The sequence below is a fragment of the Lithobates pipiens genome, unplaced genomic scaffold, assembly GCF_037356315.1.
Source record: "Lithobates pipiens isolate NorthernLeopardFrog02 unplaced genomic scaffold, aLitPip1_a1.2 Scaffold_30, whole genome shotgun sequence".
NCBI classification, from domain to species: Eukaryota; Metazoa; Chordata; class Amphibia; order Anura; family Ranidae; genus Lithobates; species Lithobates pipiens.
This window is the reverse complement of record NW_027507791.1, coordinates 140163481-140184178: the sequence shown is the minus strand read 5'-3', so window position 1 is coordinate 140184178 and position 20698 is coordinate 140163481. Positions and strand designations below refer to the sequence as shown.

Below are 20698 nucleotides of genomic sequence, written 5' to 3'. Positions count from 1 at the left end.
TCATCTACATAAGTTAAGAATCGGTCACTGCCTGTCCATATAGATTCCATAACAGAGTAGGAATAATCAAGCCCATATTGTTTTAAATCTTTTTAAAGTGACCCTGTCACCACAGAGTTCCTTCTACAAAATAGGTCACCTGTAAAAGAAGCCTTTATTTACTTTCCTCTCTGATGGCCTGAGCATTGAATACCTGCCACATTTGTACTCCCTGGCTGCTGTAAGTACTCGACCATTGGACCAGCTTACACAGTCATTCACAGCTTACACAAGGCTGAGTATTCGCTCCCAAGTGATAGCACCTGGTTCAGAGGGAGGAAGAGATATCAAATGTTGCATTCTCCAAAGTGTAGGATTCCTTTCCCTGTCTTCCCCCCTCTCTCCCCCCCCCCCCTCTACCATTCGACCCTACTCCATTCTTATACTGTTTCATAATATTATGTCAGCATATCCTAGAGTAACACCCATTTTTGCATATATGCTTTATATGGCTTCAGTCTACGGATAATGTAGTACTAACCCACGAAGGAGCTGCTGAATTTTTCTGGGCTTATCGATTACCTCCACCAGCTCGCACTCGTCGTCCTTTTCTAGGGGGTTCCCAGCGTTGATGACCCAGAAACTGTAGAGACCGACACTTGAATTCATTGTTAGGATTTTTGTTTTGCATAAAACAGTTGAACAAACTCAGTCTCTAAGCTTGGAACTACTGACTTCAACAAAAGTCTCTCTCTATGTGCACAATCCAGGGAACAGCCGCTCGCTACTGGATTCTTTGACTGTTGGATAAATCCTTAAGTTTGGGTTTAGCAGCCAACAGGTAATTTTAGCTTTTCAAAGTCTCTCACACAGACTTGGTTGGAAACTTAGTTACAACTAGAAGGATAGAAGTAGGACACTATCTTACTGTACCAGAATCTTTCAGCCGGTCCGGCGATACCATAAGAATTGTGGATTCAATCAATGTCCATGGCAGCTCAACTTCCAGGCTGTTACCGAGCAGCCAGCCTTGGGCGTGGTTCTCTTACTGAAGAGTCCTCCCCCGGTCCCGTGTAGAGTTGCTGGTCCTCTCCAAACCCGAGACGGCACCGGAACACCTTAGAATCCTCCTTCCAGTTACTGCGCCTCGAACTAGCCAGTTCTGAGGCTCGGAAACGGATGGATCCGCACACCCCAGGCCATGAGGGCCCCTGGGGGCTGGTCAGGAGGACCAGGACCATAGAGTCAGCAACAACTTCTAGACAGGAACCCTCAACCACCTGACTTCGGCACCTTAAATACCCTCTCCCGGATTACTCAGTGAGACAAACGCGCCCACTGATTGGCTTTGAGGTAGAGATTGGTACCCAATGCGTCCAACCAGACTGTGTTCTAAAGCCTCCCACAGGTGTACAACCCCACCTATGACCAGGCAGAACTTCTATGCAGCCCAGCCAAACTAATGCCAAAGTACAATTTAGCACAATTAGCCACAAAACTTACTATAGTTTTGAGCAAAAACTAAATTTAAACACATCGGTGCTACAATAAGTTTCATAACTCCACTTATTGTCCTGACATAGTAACTCAGAATAGAAGTACCTACAAAGCAAAATGACTTCTCTCTGTCCTCAGTCCTTTAACCTTCAGAGACTAACACTAATTACATTATAACATTCATGTGTTTCATATATTTTTCAGAAACTTTTATCACTTAAAATATTAATTAACTCAAAATCTTCTAATGCCGTGTACACAAGAGCGGAATGTCCAACAGAAAAAGTATTTTCATTGTATATTCTGACCGTGTGTATGCCCCATTGGACTTTCTACGTCAAAAATTCTGACGGACCTAGAAATAGAACATGTTCTAAATATTTTGGACGGAACTAATTCCTGTTGAGAAAACCAGTTGTCTGTATGCTGTTCTGACGCACCAAATACGATGCATACTCTGAAGCAAGTATGAGATGGAAGCGCTCGGTGTGGTAAAACTAGCGTTCATACTGGAGCTAGCACATTGCTCACACAGCAAATTCTGTGATCTTTTGATGCAGCATATTCTTTTGTTCTTTATAAGTGGTCATCGACCCTGCCCTCAGGGTCCACTAACAGGCCAGGTTTGCAAGATAACTGAAATACATCACAGGTGATATAATTTGCTGCTCAGTGATTGCAGTACTCTAGTCTGCATCTCCCCAAGGTAATACATAAAACTTGGCCTGCTAGTGGGCCCTGAGGACAGGGTTGATGACCACTGCTTTATAATGCTAGAATAATTAGGTTATTTTGCTACTCATATTCACACAGAGTTATCACAAACTTATTTCTTGTTTATTTCTCCTGACCTCATGAATAATATTGTATTTTTTAAAAGCCTGATCTCCATAATAATGTTTACAATTATTTTTTATTGTCATCCTTTTTTTTTATTTATTTCATCAAGATCTCCTATTTTTGTTTTATTGAAAAATAAAATAATTTTCTCTCTCTCTCTCTCTAATTTTTTTTTTTTGTGTGTGTCAAGTTACCACAATGACATTATTATCTTGTATGTTTTATTAACCTTAAGGAGGTTGATTACCCTTGTTAATTTGACATTGTCTTTTAGAAATGTACCTGCCTGCTCACAAACAAACTGTCCTATTTGAATAAAACCACATAGGCAAGTATTTTCAGAAACTAAAATCTGGGTAACAAAATAAAGAGGGAGGCAACCCTGGAGAAGCTTTTGGATTTTGCAAAGCCTTTTGGCCATCAGGGCACACACCAAGTCTGTGGAAAAGAAAATTGGTAGCTCGAGGAGTCTATATTTGGAACGCAATCTGGTCCAGGACTGCCAGAGATTAGGACCAGCAGCAGATGACATATCTGTCCCCAGGCTGTGGTACTACACGAGGAGGAGGAAGAAGGAGGAAGAAGGAGGAAGAGGAAGAAGAATGAGGAGGAGGAAGAAGAAGGAAGAGGAAAAAGAAGGAGGAGGAAGAGGAAGGAGGAGGAGGAAGAAGAAGGAAGAGGAAGAAGGAAGAAAGAAGAGGAGAAAGGAGGAGGAGGAGGAGGTGGTGGTGGTGGTATACATACGTGGCTGTTCTCACTCCTCTTCAGCATTGGGGTGGCTCCTGAGGACATCGCTTGCTTCCCTAATGAGGTCCAGTGCTGCCTCCTCCTTCATCATCCCCTTCCTGGGCCTTTTTTGGTTGTAAGGCATAGGGGAGGCACCTGGGATTGGGTAAGGGTCCTACTGGGCCCGCTCACCTCCTGGCTGCCACTGGGCACGGCCTCCTCCTGGCTGCCACTTTCCAGACCCTCCTCCTGGCTGAGCTCATCCTGTGTATAAAAAAGGGACATTCGCTGGGACTGTGAGATCATAATGGGTGGGGACATCATCCGGTGATGTTCCTATATAAGTCGCTGCACGCCGCGTGTTCTGTCATAGTGAGCGGAGACAGTGACGAGGCAACATCTCCAGAAGAGAAGAACAGAATACGGCAGCGGCGGCGACGACAGCGGCGTCAGAAGACCGGGCCACCGCTTGTAAAAGAGCTAGAAGAAGGAGCGGTGGCCCGGCAAGAAGAACCGAAGAGGAGGACAAGACCCCCGAAGTCGGAAGAGGGCGGCGGTTGCGAAGAAGGATGCCGGGCTCCTCCGCTAGTAAAAGAGCTAGCAGAAGATAGCGGAGTCCGGCGAGAAGACCCCCGAAGACGGAAGAAGACCCCCGGAGCTGTGCAATAAACTATTTTAACCCTTGTGTTTTATTTTTACATTTTTTCACAGGTGAATGGGTAGGGGTACATTGTACCCCATACTCATTCACATAGGGTGGGGGGGCCGGGATCCTGGGGCCCCCTTATTAAAGGCAGCTCACGGATTCCGATAAGCCCCCCGCAGACCCCAACAACCAACGGCCAGGGTTGTCGGGAAGAGGCCCTTGTCCTCATCAACATGGGGACAAGGTGCTTTGGGGTGGGGGGCGCGTGCCCCCTTCCCCTAGGCACCCCCCCATGTTGAGGGCGCGCGGCCTGGTGCGGCTCAGGAGGGGGGGGGCGCTCACTCGTCCCCACCAACTTTCCTGGCCGGCCGGGTAGCGTGCTCGGATAAGGGTCTGGTATGGATCTTGGAGGGACCCCCACGCGTTTTTTTCAGCGTAGGGGGTTCCCCTTAAAATCCATACCAGACCTAAGGGCCTGGTATGCTCTCGGATGGGGAACCCACGCCAAATTTTTATTTATTTTTTTATAAATTTGGCGTGGAGTTCTCCCTTAAGAGCTAATTCTCTGATTGGCCACAGCAAAAGTCGCCTGGCCTGGGGCGACTTAAAGTCATGTTGTAAGTCGCCCCAAGTAGTTTCCAAGTTGTGTTCAGGTCGTGTCCAAGTTGCCTCCAAAAGTTGTGTTGAAAGTCGTGTTGCCCCTGTGTGAACGGACCCTAAGAGAGACGTTATCAGCAACCAATTCCCAGTTCAGCTAAAATTGTATTGTAAAATAAAGCTCTGTTGAAAAAAAATTGAGCATAAATGGTAGGCGGTGCTCCAGTTAGAAGGTGATTATCACTTTGGGCGTGACCTGCAGTGTGGGCGGCATTATTACAGCCAATCGAAGCTGAAGAAGTCTCTGGGCACGTTGTGGGCGTATTTGTACGGCTCGTCAGTAGACACGCCTTCCGGATAAATAATAGAGGTTCAGCTTGTCTCTGGTATAAAGTGGGTGTTGAAGTGGTCGGGAAGGTTTGACTGTAAACATGGGTTCCAGAGCGTCCACACTACTGAGGGATGAGGAGCTAGAAGAGATCAAGAAGGAGACTGGCTGTAAGTGGCGGGGGGAGCGGTGGGGAGTCAATGACACTCTATAGTCCGGGCCTTACGCTATCTGTGTATAATACGGGGGATCTGTTATCAGGGAGCGCCTGTGCTATATGTTGTGCCCCCAGTGAGGGGCTCGGGGTGGGGAGCGGAGGGTGTCTTCTGTGGTTCCGGGTTCTCCTGTGCCCGGGCAGAGTCTATGGCGCTCATAAGATAAGCCGGCTCTTGTCTTCATATCGCTTCCGGAGTCAGGTGATGGCAGCTGCTGGCCCTGGAGGGGACAGATCGGGGTGTCTCACCGCTTACCTCCTGATCCTCCAGCTGTGAAATCATTGTATTTGGGCCAGCTTGGCACGGTGTGTATGTCACACCTTATTGGCCTCTATGCAAGCTGGAGATTACTGTACTAGCCTGCGATACTGAATCGGGATTTTTCAAACTAAACGGAGGATCTGTGTACTGTCCTTCAGACTTTACGTTGCCAGATGGTGGAGCTAGGAAATGCTCCAGGCTTGGGGATCAGTGGAAGTGAAAACCTTACATGGCACCCCTGTGGTCACTACCTGGTGGAATAATATCGCCATTGATGGTATGGAAGAATGGTGTCGGCAAGAGGAATAGTGCCCCACCGCTGTCTGTGGGAGGAATCTTCCTCCCAACTACCCCATTGACCGGGGGGGGGGGCACTCTTCCTCCCAACTACCCGGGGTAGTTGGGAGGAAGAGTGCCCCCCCCCCCCTTGTCAATGGGGTAGTTGGGAGGAAGAGTGCCCCCCCCCCCCTTGTCAATGGGGTAGTTGGGAGGAAGAGTGCCCCCCCCCCCCCTTGTCAATGGGGTAGTTGGGAGGAAGAGTGCCCCCCCCCCTTGTCAATGGGGTAGTTGGGAGGAAGAGTGCCCCCCCCCCCCTTGTCAATGGGGTAGTTGGGAGGAAGAGTGCCCCCCCCCCCTTGTCAATGGGGTAGTTGGGAGGAAGAGTGCCCCCCCCCCTTGTCAATGGGGTAGTTGGGAGGAAGAGTGCCCCCCCCCCTTGTCAATGGGGTAGTTGGGAGGAAGAGTGCCCCCCCCCCCTTGTCAATGGGGTAGTTGGGAGGAAGAGTGCCCCCCCCCCCTTGTCAATGGGGTAGTTGGGAGGAAGAGTGCCCCCCCCCCCCCTTGTCAATGGGGTAGTTGGGAGGAAGAGTGCCCCCCCCCCCCTTGTCAATGGGGTAGTTGGGAGGAAGAGTGCCCCCCCCCCCTTGTCAATGGGGTAGTTGGGAGGAAGAGTGCCCCCCCCCCCTTGTCAATGGGGTAGTTGGGAGGAAGAGTGCCCCCCCCCTTGTCAATGGGGTAGTTGGGAGGAAGAGTGCCCCCCCCCTTGTCAATGGGGTAGTTGGGAGGAAGAGTGCCCCCCCCCTTGTCAATGGGGTAGTTGGGAGGAAGAGTGCCCCCCCCTTGTCAATGGGGTAGTTGGGAGGAAGAGTGCCCCCCCCTTGTCAATGGGGTAGTTGGGAGGAAGAGTGCCCCCCCCCTTGTCAATGGGGTAGTTGGGAGGAAGAGTGCCCCCCCCCTTGTCAATGGGGTAGTTGGGAGGAAGAGTGCCCCCCCCCTTGTCAATGGGGTAGTTGGGAGGAAGAGTGCCCCCCCCCTTGTCAATGGGGTAGTTGGGAGGAAGAGTGCCCCCCCCCCTTGTCAATGGGGTAGTTGGGAGGAAGAGTGCCCCCCCCCCTTGTCAATGGGGTAGTTGGGAGGAAGAGTGCCCCCCCCCCTTGTCAATGGGGTAGTTGGGAGGAAGAGTGCCCCCCCCCTTGTCAATGGGGTAGTTGGGAGGAAGAGTGCCCCCCCCCTTGTCAATGGGGTAGTTGGGAGGAAGAGTGCCCCCCCCCTTGTCAATGGGGTAGTTGGGAGGAAGAGTGCCCCCCCCCTTGTCAATGGGGTAGTTGGGAGGAAGAGTGCCCCCCCCCTTGTCAATGGGGTAGTTGGGAGGAAGAGTGCCCCCCCCCTTGTCAATGGGGTAGTTGGGAGGAAGAGTGCCCCCCCCCCTTGTCAATGGGGTAGTTGGGAGGAAGAGTGCCCCCCCCCCCTTGTCAATGGGGTAGTTGGGAGGAAGAGTGCCCCCCCCCCTTGTCAATGGGGTAGTTGGGAGGAAGAGTGCCCCCCCCCCTTGTCAATGGGGTAGTTGGGAGGAAGAGTGCCCCCCCCCTTGTCAATGGGGTAGTTGGGAGGAAGAGTGCCCCCCCCCCTTGTCAATGGGGTAGTTGGGAGGAAGAGTGCCCCCCCCCTTGTCAATGGGGTAGTTGGGAGGAAGAGTGCCCCCCCCCCCTTGTCAATGGGGTAGTTGGGAGGAAGAGTGCCCCCCCCCCCCTTGTCAATGGGGTAGTTGGGAGGAAGAGTGCCCCCCCCCCCCTTGTCAATGGGGTAGTTGGGAGGAAGAGTGCCCCCCCCCCTTGTCAATGGGGTAGTTGGGAGGAAGAGTGCCCCCCCCCTTGTCAATGGGGTAGTTGGGAGGAAGAGTGCCCCCCCCCTTGTCAATGGGGTAGTTGGGAGGAAGAGTGCCCCCCCCCTTGTCAATGGGGTAGTTGGGAGGAAGAGTGCCCCCCCCCTTGTCAATGGGGTAGTTGGGAGGAAGAGTGCCCCCCCCCTTGTCAATGGGGTAGTTGGGAGGAAGAGTGCCCCCCCCCTTGTCAATGGGGTAGTTGGGAGGAAGAGTGCCCCCCCCCTTGTCAATGGGGTAGTTGGGAGGAAGAGTGCCCCCCCCCTTGTCAATGGGGTAGTTGGGAGGAAGAGTGCCCCCCCCCTTGTCAATGGGGTAGTTGGGAGGAAGAGTGCCCCCCCCCTTGTCAATGGGGTAGTTGGGAGGAAGAGTGCCCCCCCCCTTGTCAATGGGGTAGTTGGGAGGAAGAGTGCCCCCCCCCTTGTCAATGGGGTAGTTGGGAGGAAGAGTGCCCCCCCCCTTGTCAATGGGGTAGTTGGGAGGAAGAGTGCCCCCCCCCTTGTCAATGGGGTAGTTGGGAGGAAGAGTGCCCCCCCCCTTGTCAATGGGGTAGTTGGGAGGAAGAGTGCCCCCCCCCTTGTCAATGGGGTAGTTGGGAGGAAGAGTGCCCCCCCCCTTGTCAATGGGGTAGTTGGGAGGAAGAGTGCCCCCCCCCTTGTCAATGGGGTAGTTGGGAGGAAGAGTGCCCCCCCCCTTGTCAATGGGGTAGTTGGGAGGAAGAGTGCCCCCCCCCTTGTCAATGGGGTAGTTGGGAGGAAGAGTGCCCCCCCCCTTGTCAATGGGGTAGTTGGGAGGAAGAGTGCCCCCCCCCTTGTCAATGGGGTAGTTGGGAGGAAGAGTGCCCCCCCCCTTGTCAATGGGGTAGTTGGGAGGAAGAGTGCCCCCCCCCCTTGTCAATGGGGTAGTTGGGAGGAAGAGTGCCCCCCCCCCTTGTCAATGGGGTAGTTGGGAGGAAGAGTGCCCCCCCCCTTGTCAATGGGGTAGTTGGGAGGAAGAGTGCCCCCCCCCCCTTGTCAATGGGGTAGTTGGGAGGAAGAGTGCCCCCCCCCTTGTCAATGGGGTAGTTGGGAGGAAGAGTGCCCCCCCCCCTTGTCAATGGGGTAGTTGGGAGGAAGAGTGCCCCCCCCCCCTTGTCAATGGGGTAGTTGGGAGGAAGAGTGCCCCCCCCCCTTGTCAATGGGGTAGTTGGGAGGAAGAGTGCCCCCCCCCCTTGTCAATGGGGTAGTTGGGAGGAAGAGTGCCCCCCCCCCTTGTCAATGGGGTAGTTGGGAGGAAGAGTGCCCCCCCCCCTTGTCAATGGGGTAGTTGGGAGGAAGAGTGCCCCCCCCCCTTGTCAATGGGGTAGTTGGGAGGAAGAGTGCCCCCCCCCCTTGTCAATGGGGTAGTTGGGAGGAAGAGTGCCCCCCCCCCTTGTCAATGGGGTAGTTGGGAGGAAGAGTGCCCCCCCCCCCTGTCAATGGGGTAGTTGGGAGGAAGAGTGCCCCCCCCCTGGTCAATGGGGTAGTTGGGAGGAAGAGTGCCCCCCCCCCGGTCAATGGGGTAGTTGGGAGGAAGAGTGCCCCCCCCCCCGGTCAATGGGGTAGTTGGGAGGAAGAGTGCCCCCCCCCCCGGTCAATGGGGTAGTTGGGAGGAAGGGTGCCCCCCCCCCCCCCGGTCAATGGGGTAGTTGGGAGGAAGAGTGCCCCCCCCCCCCCCGGTCAATGGGGTAGTTGGGAGGAAGAGTGCCCCCCCCCCCCCCGGTCAATGGGGTAGTTGGGAGGAAGAGTGCCCCCCCCCCCCCGGTCAATGGGGTAGTTGGGAGGAAGAGTGCCCCCCCCCCCCCCCGGTCAATGGGGTAGTTGGGAGGAAGAGTGCCCCCCCCCCCCGGTCAATGGGGTAGTTGGGAGGAAGAGTGCCCCCCCCCCCCGGTCAATGGGGTAGTTGGGAGGAAGAGTGCCCCCCCCTTGTCAATGGGGTAGTTGGGAGGAAGAGTGCCCCCCCCCCCTTGTCAATGGGGTAGTTGGGAGGAAGAGTGCCCCCCCCCCCCCCCCGGTCAATGGGGTAGTTGGGAGGAAGAGTGCCCCCCCCCGGTCAATGGGGTAGTTGGGAGGAAGAGTGCCCCCCCCCCGGTCAATGGGGTAGTTGGGAGGAAGAGTGCCCCCCCCCCGGTCAATGGGGTAGTTGGGAGGAAGAGTGCCCCCCCCCCCCGGTCAATGGGGTAGTTGGGAGGAAGGGTGCCCCCCCCCCCCCGGTCAATGGGGTAGTTGGGAGGAAGAGTGCCCCCCCCCCCCGGTCAATGGGGTAGTTGGGAGGAAGAGTGCCCCCCCCCCCCCCCCGGTCAATGGGGTAGTTGGGAGGAAGAGTGCCCCCCCCCCCGGTCAATGGGGTAGTTGGGAGGAAGAGTGCCCCCCCCCCCCCCCCGGTCAATGGGGTAGTTGGGAGGAAGAGTGCCCCCCCCCCCCCCCGGTCAATGGGGTAGTTGGGAGGAAGAGTGCCCCCCCCTTGTCAATGGGGTAGTTGGGAGGAAGAGTGCCCCCCCCCCCTTGTCAATGGGGTAGTTGGGAGGAAGAGTGCCCCCCCCCCCCTTGTCAATGGGGTAGTTGGGAGGAAGAGTGCCCCCCCCCCCTTGTCAATGGGGTAGTTGGGAGGAAGAGTGCCCCCCCCCCTTGTCAATGGGGTAGTTGGGAGGAAGAGTGCCCCCCCCCCCTTGTCAATGGGGTAGTTGGGAGGAAGAGTGCCCCCCCCCTTGTCAATGGGGTAGTTGGGAGGAAGAGTGCCCCCCCCCTTGTCAATGGGGTAGTTGGGAGGAAGAGTGCCCCCCCCTTGTCAATGGGGTAGTTGGGAGGAAGAGTGCCCCCCCCCCTTGTCAATGGGGTAGTTGGGAGGAAGAGTGCCCCCCCCCTTGTCAATGGGGTAGTTGGGAGGAAGAGTGCCCCCCCCCCTTGTCAATGGGGTAGTTGGGAGGAAGAGTGCCCCCCCCCCCCTTGTCAATGGGGTAGTTGGGAGGAAGAGTGCCCCCCCCCCCCTTGTCAATGGGGTAGTTGGGAGGAAGAGTGCCCCCCCCCCCCCTTGTCAATGGGGTAGTTGGGAGGAAGAGTGCCCCCCCCCCTTGTCAATGGGGTAGTTGGGAGGAAGAGTGCCCCCCCCCCTTGTCAATGGGGTAGTTGGGAGGAAGAGTGCCCCCCCCCTTGTCAATGGGGTAGTTGGGAGGAAGAGTGCCCCCCCCCCTTGTCAATGGGGTAGTTGGGAGGAAGAGTGCCCCCCCCCCCCTTGTCAATGGGGTAGTTGGGAGGAAGAGTGCCCCCCCCCCCTTGTCAATGGGGTAGTTGGGAGGAAGAGTGCCCCCCCCCCTTGTCAATGGGGTAGTTGGGAGGAAGAGTGCCCCCCCCCTGGTCAATGGGGTAGTTGGGAGGAAGAGTGCCCCCCCCCTGGTCAATGGGGTAGTTGGGAGGAAGAGTGCCCCCCCCCCTGGTCAATGGGGTAGTTGGGAGGAAGAGTGCCCCCCCCCCCCCCCGGTCAATGGGGTAGTTGGGAGGAAGAGTGCCCCCCCCGGTCAATGGGGTAGTTGGGAGGAAGAGTGCCCCCCCCCCCCGGTCAATGGGGTAGTTGGGAGGAAGAGTGCCCCCCCCCCCCCCCCGGTCAATGGGGTAGTTGGGAGGAAGAGTGCCCCCCCCTTGTCAATGGGGTAGTTGGGAGGAAGAGTGCCCCCCCCCCCCTTGTCAATGGGGTAGTTGGGAGGAAGAGTGCCCCCCCCCCCTTGTCAATGGGGTAGTTGGGAGGAAGAGTGCCCCCCCCCCCTTGTCAATGGGGTAGTTGGGAGGAAGAGTGCCCCCCCCCCTTGTCAATGGGGTAGTTGGGAGGAAGAGTGCCCCCCCCCCTTGTCAATGGGGTAGTTGGGAGGAAGAGTGCCCCCCCCTTGTCAATGGGGTAGTTGGGAGGAAGAGTGCCCCCCCCCTTGTCAATGGGGTAGTTGGGAGGAAGAGTGCCCCCCCCCTTGTCAATGGGGTAGTTGGGAGGAAGAGTGCCCCCCCCCCTTGTCAATGGGGTAGTTGGGAGGAAGAGTGCCCCCCCCCTTGTCAATGGGGTAGTTGGGAGGAAGAGTGCCCCCCCCCTTGTCAATGGGGTAGTTGGGAGGAAGAGTGCCCCCCCCCCCTTGTCAATGGGGTAGTTGGGAGGAAGAGTGCCCCCCCCCCCCTTGTCAATGGGGTAGTTGGGAGGAAGAGTGCCCCCCCCCCCCCTTGTCAATGGGGTAGTTGGGAGGAAGAGTGCCCCCCCCCCTTGTCAATGGGGTAGTTGGGAGGAAGAGTGCCCCCCCCCCCTTGTCAATGGGGTAGTTGGGAGGAAGAGTGCCCCCCCCCTTGTCAATGGGGTAGTTGGGAGGAAGAGTGCCCCCCCCCCTTGTCAATGGGGTAGTTGGGAGGAAGAGTGCCCCCCCCCCCCCTTGTCAATGGGGTAGTTGGGAGGAAGAGTGCCCCCCCCCCCTTGTCAATGGGGTAGTTGGGAGGAAGAGTGCCCCCCCCCCTTGTCAATGGGGTAGTTGGGAGGAAGAGTGCCCCCCCCCTGGTCAATGGGGTAGTTGGGAGGAAGAGTGCCCCCCCCCTGGTCAATGGGGTAGTTGGGAGGAAGAGTGCCCCCCCCCTGGTCAATGGGGTAGTTGGGAGGAAGAGTGCCCCCCCCCCCCCGGTCAATGGGGTAGTTGGGAGGAAGAGTGCCCCCCCCGGTCAATGGGGTAGTTGGGAGGAAGAGTGCCCCCCCCCCCCCGGTCAATGGGGTAGTTGGGAGGAAGAGTGCCCCCCCCCCGGTCAATGGGGTAGTTGGGAGGAAGAGTGCCCCCCCCCCCGGTCAATGGGGTAGTTGGGAGGAAGGGTGCCCCCCCCCCCCCGGTCAATGGGGTAGTTGGGAGGAAGAGTGCCCCCCCCCCCCCCGGTCAATGGGGTAGTTGGGAGGAAGAGTGCCCCCCCCCCCCCCGGTCAATGGGGTAGTTGGGAGGAAGAGTGCCCCCCCCCCCCCCCGGTCAATGGGGTAGTTGGGAGGAAGAGTGCCCCCCCCCCCCGGTCAATGGGGTAGTTGGGAGGAAGAGTGCCCCCCCCCCCCCCGGTCAATGGGGTAGTTGGGAGGAAGAGTGCCCCCCCCCCCCCCGGTCAATGGGGTAGTTGGGAGGAAGAGTGCCCCCCCCCCCCCCGGTCAATGGGGTAGTTGGGAGGAAGAGTGCCCCCCCCCCCGGTCAATGGGGTAGTTGGGAGGAAGAGTGCCCCCCCCCCCCCTGGTCAATGGGGTAGTTGGGAGGAAGAGTGCCCCCCCCCCTGGTCAATGGGGTAGTTGGGAGGAAGAGTGCCCCCACCCCCCCGGTAGCATTTGATCACTCCTGTGTTGTTGTTTTTTTTTTTTTTTGCGCTATAAATGAATAAATACCGACACTTTTGAAAAAAATGCTTTTTTCTTTGTTTCTGCGATTAAAATTTAGCAAATTATTAATTTTTCTTCATAAATTTTGGCCACAATTTATACTGCTACATTTCTTTGGTAAAAATAACCCAAATTAGTGGATATTATTTGGTCTGTGTGAAAGTTAGGCCACAGCTTGTAGACGCTCTATCTCATTTCTTGTTACCCAAACAAGCCAGGAAAGTACAAATGCCCCCCAAATGACAGTAGATATGTAGGAAAGTAGACATTCCAAGGTATTTAGTAAGAGGCATGGTGAGGTTTTTGATGTCATTTTTTTTCCCCACAATTCTTTGCAAAATTAAGATTTTATATTTTTCCACAAAATTGTCATTGTAATAGGTTATTTCTAGGGGTGCAACAGATCAAAAAACTCACGGATCGGATTGTTCCTCGGATCAGAGTCACGGATCAGATCATTTTTCAGATCCGCAAATAATAAATTAATTTGCAAAAACCTGTTAAAATTCCACCACCATATAGTCCCCACTGTAATATCCACAATCTCCCCGGCTGAGTATGGCTGCTTCCGTCTCTGGATCTCTCCCCTCAACTGTACAGATTAGTACAGAGAGGGGAGAGAGGAACCGGCGTCATGCCATCCGTCATCCGTGACATCGGTCTTGGCGATCACAGTGTAAACAGCCTGGGTGTAGAAAGATGGCCGCCGCTTCGGAGCTAGGCCAAAGCCGCGGCCTTTCCTAAGGCTGAGATCGCGGCATGTGCCGATCCGAGCGCGGTGACCTGTTCAGATCACAGATCGGTGACTATCCGTTGCACCCCTACTTATTTCTCTCACTTGGCATGTGTATACCACAAATAATGCCCAAAAATAAATTCTGCTACTCCTCCTGAGTATTATGATACCGCATGTGTGGGACTTTTACACAGCCTGGCCACTTAGAGAGGACCAACATGCAGGGAGCGCCATCACGTGTTCTAGGAGCATAAATTACATATCTAACTTGTTGACTACCTATTACTTTTGAAGGCCCTGGAGCACCAGGACAATGGCACTGATGACACGTGACACTGACAGATGGGCACTTTATTTTCATTTTTTTCACTAACCGCTGCATCTCTGCCACCTCATGCTGTTTGTGTGAGGAGGGAGAGCCGGTGATGAGAGATGATCTCATATGTTTACATGTGAGATCATCTCCCATTGGACATGCCGATCATGCTGTAAACGGATGTTTACAGCGATCTGTCACTGTCTGTGTCCAAGGAACACGGCCAGCACCGAACTTCCCCGATACGGTGGCGCGCAGAGGGGAAGTAAATAGGAGGACGCCCTCCCGGCAGATAGTGTCCGCGCTGTAGCCGTCTTTTGGCTATAGCGCGGGCGCAAAGTGGTAAAAATGACTATTGCGTGGTCATGTGACACTGTACCCAAACAAAATCTCCCCCCACAAGTAGAGCTTTATTTTGGTGCTATTTGATTACCTCCCTGGGGTTCTTATTTTTTGTGCTACAATTAAAAAAACAAATTATTATTTTTTTTTTTTGGATCTCCCTGCTAATCTCCACTAAGCAGGTGGATGAGAAGTCTGTGTGTGCTATGCTAATGCAGGGCAGACACAGCCTCCTGTACTCTATGGGACTGTCAGATGGAAACAGACTGCCTGTCAGTTTCCATCCGACTGTCATCCAACCCAATTCACCAGACTGGTGAGGAATGGATCCCCATCCATCTGCTTTTATTGGACCGGATGTCGGTGGGGGTCAATGGACATATGTCCATTGACATCCCACTCAGTAGAGAGCAATAGATCGTCCGATTGGGTCCGCCTGAAAAACGGACTCTCAGCCAGCAACACAAGGGACACTTCATTGACTGTCATCCCTTGTTCTGTGTGGGTGTTTTTTTTTATTTTTTTATTTTTAAACCTATGCTTTAAAAGAGATGGTGCTATGTGAACCTACATTTCAGAATTTGTTTTTAGAAATAACCAGTTATATTTAGTTCTCAAACTGAACTGGAAAATAGATTTTGTAATTTGTATGCTATCAGCAACACCTCCAAGCCTAAAATGTTTTTTTTTGTGCAAACGGTGGAGTTAACATAACTTTCTAACTTGTGTATTTTTTTATTTTTATTTTCTTAGTCTCTCACAGCCAAATAACACGTCTATACAGCCGGTTCACCAGCCTGGATAAGGGAGAAAATGGAACCTTAAGGTGGGTGCTTCATAATTGCAAGAATATCCACCCAAATTGCCTACCTATAAATGGAAATCCATTTGTCTTGCTTCAAACCTGCAAAACTGATTATTCTACAGTACAATAATAACTCGGATTGTGAGATGAGAGCTATTTTTTAAAAAAAGCCTGACTGTTGCCAAGCGTTGTCTTGCAATACGAGCAGGATTCAAGCCTCTGCAGTGTGCAGTACCGCATTTGACCAGAGGTGCTCGGATGCACTTTGAGCCACTCTGAAACACCCAGTTTCCGAGTGCTTCTGAGCCGTTTCCAAGTGTCTCTGGCGCCCCCCACCTCTAGCCACATAATGTATTGCATACAATAGAAGTCGCTGGAACAAATTTATCTGAGTTTCCATTGACTTCTATGGGTAAACTCTCTTTAATATAAAAGTGCTTTGGATTAGAAGCATCATTCTGGAATGAATTATGCTCTTAATCTAAGGTACCACTCTCTGTTTAATTAGATTGGACTCTTTCCACATTACATGACACTTCAGTGGATTAGTCCTAAAAGCAGATCAGTCTTGGCTGCTTGTAGATTGCAGATATGTCTGAGACATCTGTCCTTCAAGTGGTTGTAAACCCTTACAACCAACTTTGACCTACAGGTAAGCCTAGATTAAGGCTTACCTGTAGGTCCAAGAAATCTCTCCTAAACCTACACGGTTTAGAGCATATTTGCCGAAAGACACACATGTGCACTGAGCGCGCCACAGTTAACGGCGATATGCCGTGAGTGGCGGCTCCTGTGCGCATGCGTGGGAGTGACGTCATCCCGGCTCCTACGAATGACGGCGCCGGAGCAGCGATACCCACCAAGAAGATGGAGGCTCCGGACTACAGGGGACAGCGGTGACTTCGCTGGCTCCTGTGTCATGCATGCGATGCATAGTAGTCCATTATGCTTTACCTTTGCAGGGAATCAAAGAGGAAGTAAACCCATTAGGGTTTACTTCCTCTTCCAGGGCTGGTTTGAAATCGTGTGAGTTCAGCTGAACTCTAACCATTTCAAATCTGCATTTCAGAGTTTTTGGGGGTGATTTGAGTGATATTTGTGCAGCTTCATGCACAGATGTCTATTAAAATCACCCCGAAGATGCCAAAAGTAGGGCAGGAACTACTTTTGGGAATCGGTGCGGTGTGGCAGATTCAGCCGATGCTGTCAATGGGCTCTTATTTGACATGCGATTGCGAGCGGGGCTCAATGTGTCAGGTAATTATATAAATGTGTATTTATTTTTTGAACCTCCTTTTTTTTTTTTTTTTTTTTTTTTTAAAGCTGAGTTCCACTCTTAAGATCTCCCCCCCCCCCCCCCTTTTTCGGTGTCAAATTTGGCACCTTTTGGGGGGGAGGGGGTGTGAGATGTTTGTGGCAGATACCTGTCTAATACAGGTATATCTATTCTGGGAGATGCACGGGTCCCAGAAAATAGCAGGGACCAATGGGATAGCACTTACCGAGGATGGCCGCGTTAGAGCTGGTCGAGGGATAGATCGGCTACGGGTGCCGACATTGCGGGAGCCCTGGACAGTTAAGTGTTCATATTTAAAGTCAGCAGCTGCAGTATTTGTATTATATCTTCAGACAGGAAGTGATCCCCTTTATATAACTCCACCCATACAGGAAGTAGTTTTTTTACCAGTGTCTGTAAGGTAGATGGCAGGTGAGGGTTTTTTTTTCCCCATCTCTGAGCTCCAGGTCTCTAGTTCCAAAAATGAATCGGGGGATTGACCAATCGGATCCATTTGACACTAGCTTTTATGTTTGGATAAAAGATACCTGAGCCTTGCAAAGAAGACTCGATCCTGCAAGGTTTTGCCTGTAATGTGACCTCTGGACCCTGCTGAGTGGAAATCCAGCACACAACGCTAGGGTATTTCCTGTGGGGTGCTGTGCAGGTCTAAGGGAGTGGACCCTAAACATGAAAGGGTACCCAGTCCTTGAAGGTCCACGTGACAGAGACCCGCCATGAGGGGTGAAGATTGAGCCTTTGGCTTTTAAGTGGCCCTGTGCCTGGACGGGTAGGTGGAACCCCTTTATTTTATTATGGGCTATCAGTGATTGTAACAATCAGTCAAGCTAGCTAAAGGCTGGACACCTGTGCGTTGACCATATTGGTGAGTTCTGGGCTAGCTGTGGGTGTTTGGCAGGTTTATCATTTTATTTTTCTCAAATCGCCTTTCAGGACAACCTCAGAGTGTAGCTCCACCTTGTCATTAGGAAACACATGCCCACTTTAAAAACACCTCCTCTTCCTCCATGGCTTCAGTTATTGTTTCCTCCATGGAGGAAGCATGTGCCTGAACCAGGGGAGAGCTACACTCTGTAGGGGAGTAAGGCTTACCTCACGTACCGGTTGTTTGTTTCTTTTGACCCCCAGCAGCATCTCCAGTGGGGGAGGACTCCTGGAGCTCCTGGTCTCGCCATCTCACGGGAGTAAGGACCCTCGGAGTGCTGGTGTCCGCTGGATTAGCGCAGGGAGGGCTCTGTCGCTGGCGGAGGTCGCTGCAGGTCAGCGGCGTGGCTCCGTTTTCGGCGTCGGGTCCCGGGCGGCGACAGCATCGTTTACGGTGACGCGCGGGCGCTCTGAGGGGGTGTGGCGCCGTGGTTCAAGCTCCTGGAATGCAGGGATCATGGGGCGGGTCAGGTGACCGTGTGCTTCTGCTTCCGGCCGGCCCTGATGACGCGGCGGCCGGGAAAATTTAAAAAAATGACAGAGCTGTTTGTGTATAGCTGCCTTACTCAGCGATGGAGGAGTGTAAGCCAGCTATGGCGGAGACAGGCGCCCCTAGCACCGGTCCAGCCCAGGTATGTAAGGTGCACTGGCACCCTCTGCTTCACTGTTGGGCTATGTCTTTGTCTGTTCCCCCCTCTTGGGGGGCCTGTCGCTGCAGGTCAGAGGTGACTTCGCTCTGACCCTTTGCAGCTTAGTTCTGGGGTCTCACTAGTGGTCTGTTTGGTGGTGGGTCTGCACTAGCTTGGTGTTAAGCAACTGGTTGTTGAGAGCTTTTAGTGAGTTAAGCCTGCATGTCGTTTCAGGAAAAATCACTAGGAAAAGCTAGACCAGGTCAGAGAAAATGTCCTTCTTGCAAGACCCCCCTCAGAGATTCGTGGCAGAAGGCAATGTGCAGAAATTGTATCAGAGAATTGGTGGAAGAGGAAACATCCCAGCAGTATAAGGAGTTGTTTTCTTCGGTTAAAGAGCTGACAGATTCCTTGAGTTCAGTCAGGTCCATCCTGATACAAAACCCTCCCGCACAGACCGAGCCTCAGAACTTGCCGCCCAGCCCCAGGGCGTCGTCGTCCAGACAGGTGGAGACCGAGGATTCTGGAGACAAAGGGGGTAGTACTCTCATCTCCATCAGGGATTCTGAGGAGGAGGAAGAGGAAGAAGATAGCAGGGGCTCTAAATACAAGCTATCACTAGAGGAAGTAGATGACATTCTTAAAGCAATCTACACTACTCTAGAAATTCAAGAAGAAAAAGTACAGCTGTCAATTCATGACAAAATGTACCAGGGGTTGGACGAAACAAAACGGAGAGTTTTTCCAGTCCACAGGGTCCTCTCAGATTCGATGAGAAAGGAGTGGAAGGACCCAGAAAAAGCCCCTTTCTTCTCTAAGGCTCTCAAAAGAAGGTTTCCCTTCGAAGATAAAGACTCAGAGGTTTGGAACAAAAAACCCAGAGTCTATGCAGCTTTCTCACAGGTATCCAGACGAACGAATCTAGCCTTTGAGGATATGGGGATCCTTAAAGACCCAATGGACAAAAAAGCTGACTCCATCCTTAAAAAGGCTTGGGATGCTGCGTCAGTCAGTCTAAAGGCAGCTACGGTAGTGGCCAGGAACCTGGAATGTTGGGTAGAGCGGGGACACCCCGCAAGGATCTTAGAGTCCTTTCCACTGATCCTGAATGCAGTCAAATATATGGCGGATGCATCAGCAGAATCAGTTAAACTGGCCGCCAGGTCTTCGGCTCTTGTAAATTCAGTCAGGAGAGCAGTTTGGCTGAAAACATGGTCTGGGGACACGGCTTCTAAGATCAAACTGTGTGGTCTGCCCTTCTCGGGCGACTTGCTTTTTGGACCCGATTTAGAGTCGGTGCTGGATAGGACAGCCGATAAAAAAAGGCTTTTCCAGCTAAGAAAAAGCAGGTTGCCAAAAATTTTTTGTGCTTTTCAGCAGTCCCATAAAAAAGACCAGGATCGCAAGAGCAGATTGGGTTCGCAGAAGGGCAAAGGCAGGGGTGGAGTCCTCTTTAGATCTCCCCCAGAGCAGTCCCCCAAGAGCAAGTGACAATCTCTCCCCAGTGGGGGGGAGACTGTCAGATTTTCGCGAACAATGGGACAGGCTGTCTCCAATTCTGTTCGTGAAGGGCATTGTTGATCAGGGGTACAGTTGGAATTTTCAGAACCACCCCCGAGCAGGTTTTATGTGACAACATTGCCAAGGGATCAGGAGAAGGCCTCTGCAATGAAGCTTTTATTACAGGAGCTGATACAGCATGAGGTTCTGATTCAAGTCCCAGTAAACCAACAGGGCAGGGGTTTTTACTCGCATATTTTCCTGGTGAAAAAACCCTCAGGGAATGCTTCATGGCATCCCTGGATCTAAGGGATGCCTACCTTCATATACCCATTCATCAGGCGTCGCAGCAGTTCCTGCGCCTGGCATTGAAGGTGGGGAGTTCGGTATGGCACCTCCAATTCAGGGCTCTGCCATTCGGACTCTCGTCCTCTCCTAGGGTCTTTACAAAGATTATGGCAGAGGCTTTGGAGCCCCTGAAGTTGAAGGGGATTCCAGTCGTCCCTTAGCTGGACGACCTTTTGTTTTTTGTGGACTCCAGGGAGCAGGTCCTAGGCAATCTCCGGAGGGCCCAGTCTCACCTCGAAGGCCTGGGGTGGCTTCTAAATCTAGAGAAGTCGAACCTGACCCCTTCACAGGAAATGACATTTCTGGGGTATACGTTAAACTCGATTCTCCAGAAAGTTTTCCTGCCGCTGGAAAAACAGGAAAAGTTGCAGCTAGCTGTACAGCAGATACAGAGCAACCAGGCAGTCTCGGTCAGGACGGCTATGGCAGTTCTGGGCCTGCTTACGGCAGCAATCCCGGCTGTTCAGTGGGCCAGGTTCCATTCCAGACCCCTTCAGAGGGAGGTTTTGTCAAGCTGGTCCTATCAGGATCCTTTGGAAAAGCAGTTAAAAATTTTAAGGACGAAAAGGGCTCTTTGGTGGTGGAGAGACCAGGTAAACCTCTCAAGGGGCCTGGTGTGGACCTTTCCTGTGGACAAGCGTCTTACCACAGACTCAAGTGCCTGGGGCTGGGGGGCCCACCTGGATGGTCACATCTCAGGGGGTCTGGTCCAAGCAGGAAGCTCAAAGATCATCCAACTGGAGGGAGTTGAAGGCTATCTTTCTGGGTTTGGTGGCCTTTCAGCAGAATTTGAGAGGTCACCATGTCAGGTGTTGTCAGACAACACAACAGCGGTTACCTACATTATGAAGCAAGGGGGAACCAGGAGCAGGAGCTTGATGGAGTTGGCCAGTCTGTTGTTAGCCTGCGCAGAGCAGAACACAGCCTCACTATCGGCAGTGCATCTGAAGGGCTCTCAGAATTTGTTTGCGGACCTCCTAAGCAGGCGCAAATTGCTAGATGCAGAATGGAGCCTGAATCAGGAAGTGTTCCTGATCTCCGAGGCTTCGGGGGGGGTTCCACAGGTAGACCTTTTTGCCAGCCAGCAGAACTCAAAGGTGGACAGATTCTTTTCTCTTCACCGAGGAGATGCAGCAATAGGGTTGGATGCATTTGCTCACCCCTGGCAC

The 20698-nt window shown here is 53.3% G+C and overlaps 1 protein-coding gene across 1 annotated transcript in view; it reads left to right on the top strand.

Annotated features, from left to right (window-relative positions):
• The first annotated feature begins 4616 nt into the window (after positions 1 to 4616).
• CHP1 (calcineurin like EF-hand protein 1) overlaps positions 4617 to 20698 on the top strand; it is a 165645-nt gene continuing 149563 nt past the window's right edge. Inside the window, exons 1-2 of the mRNA XM_077464917.1 lie at positions 4617 to 4783; positions 14780 to 14852. Coding sequence (XP_077321043.1) covers positions 4717 to 4783; positions 14780 to 14852 — 140 coding nt within the window. The 5' untranslated portion in view covers positions 4617 to 4716. The remainder of the gene's footprint in view (positions 4784 to 14779; positions 14853 to 20698) is intronic.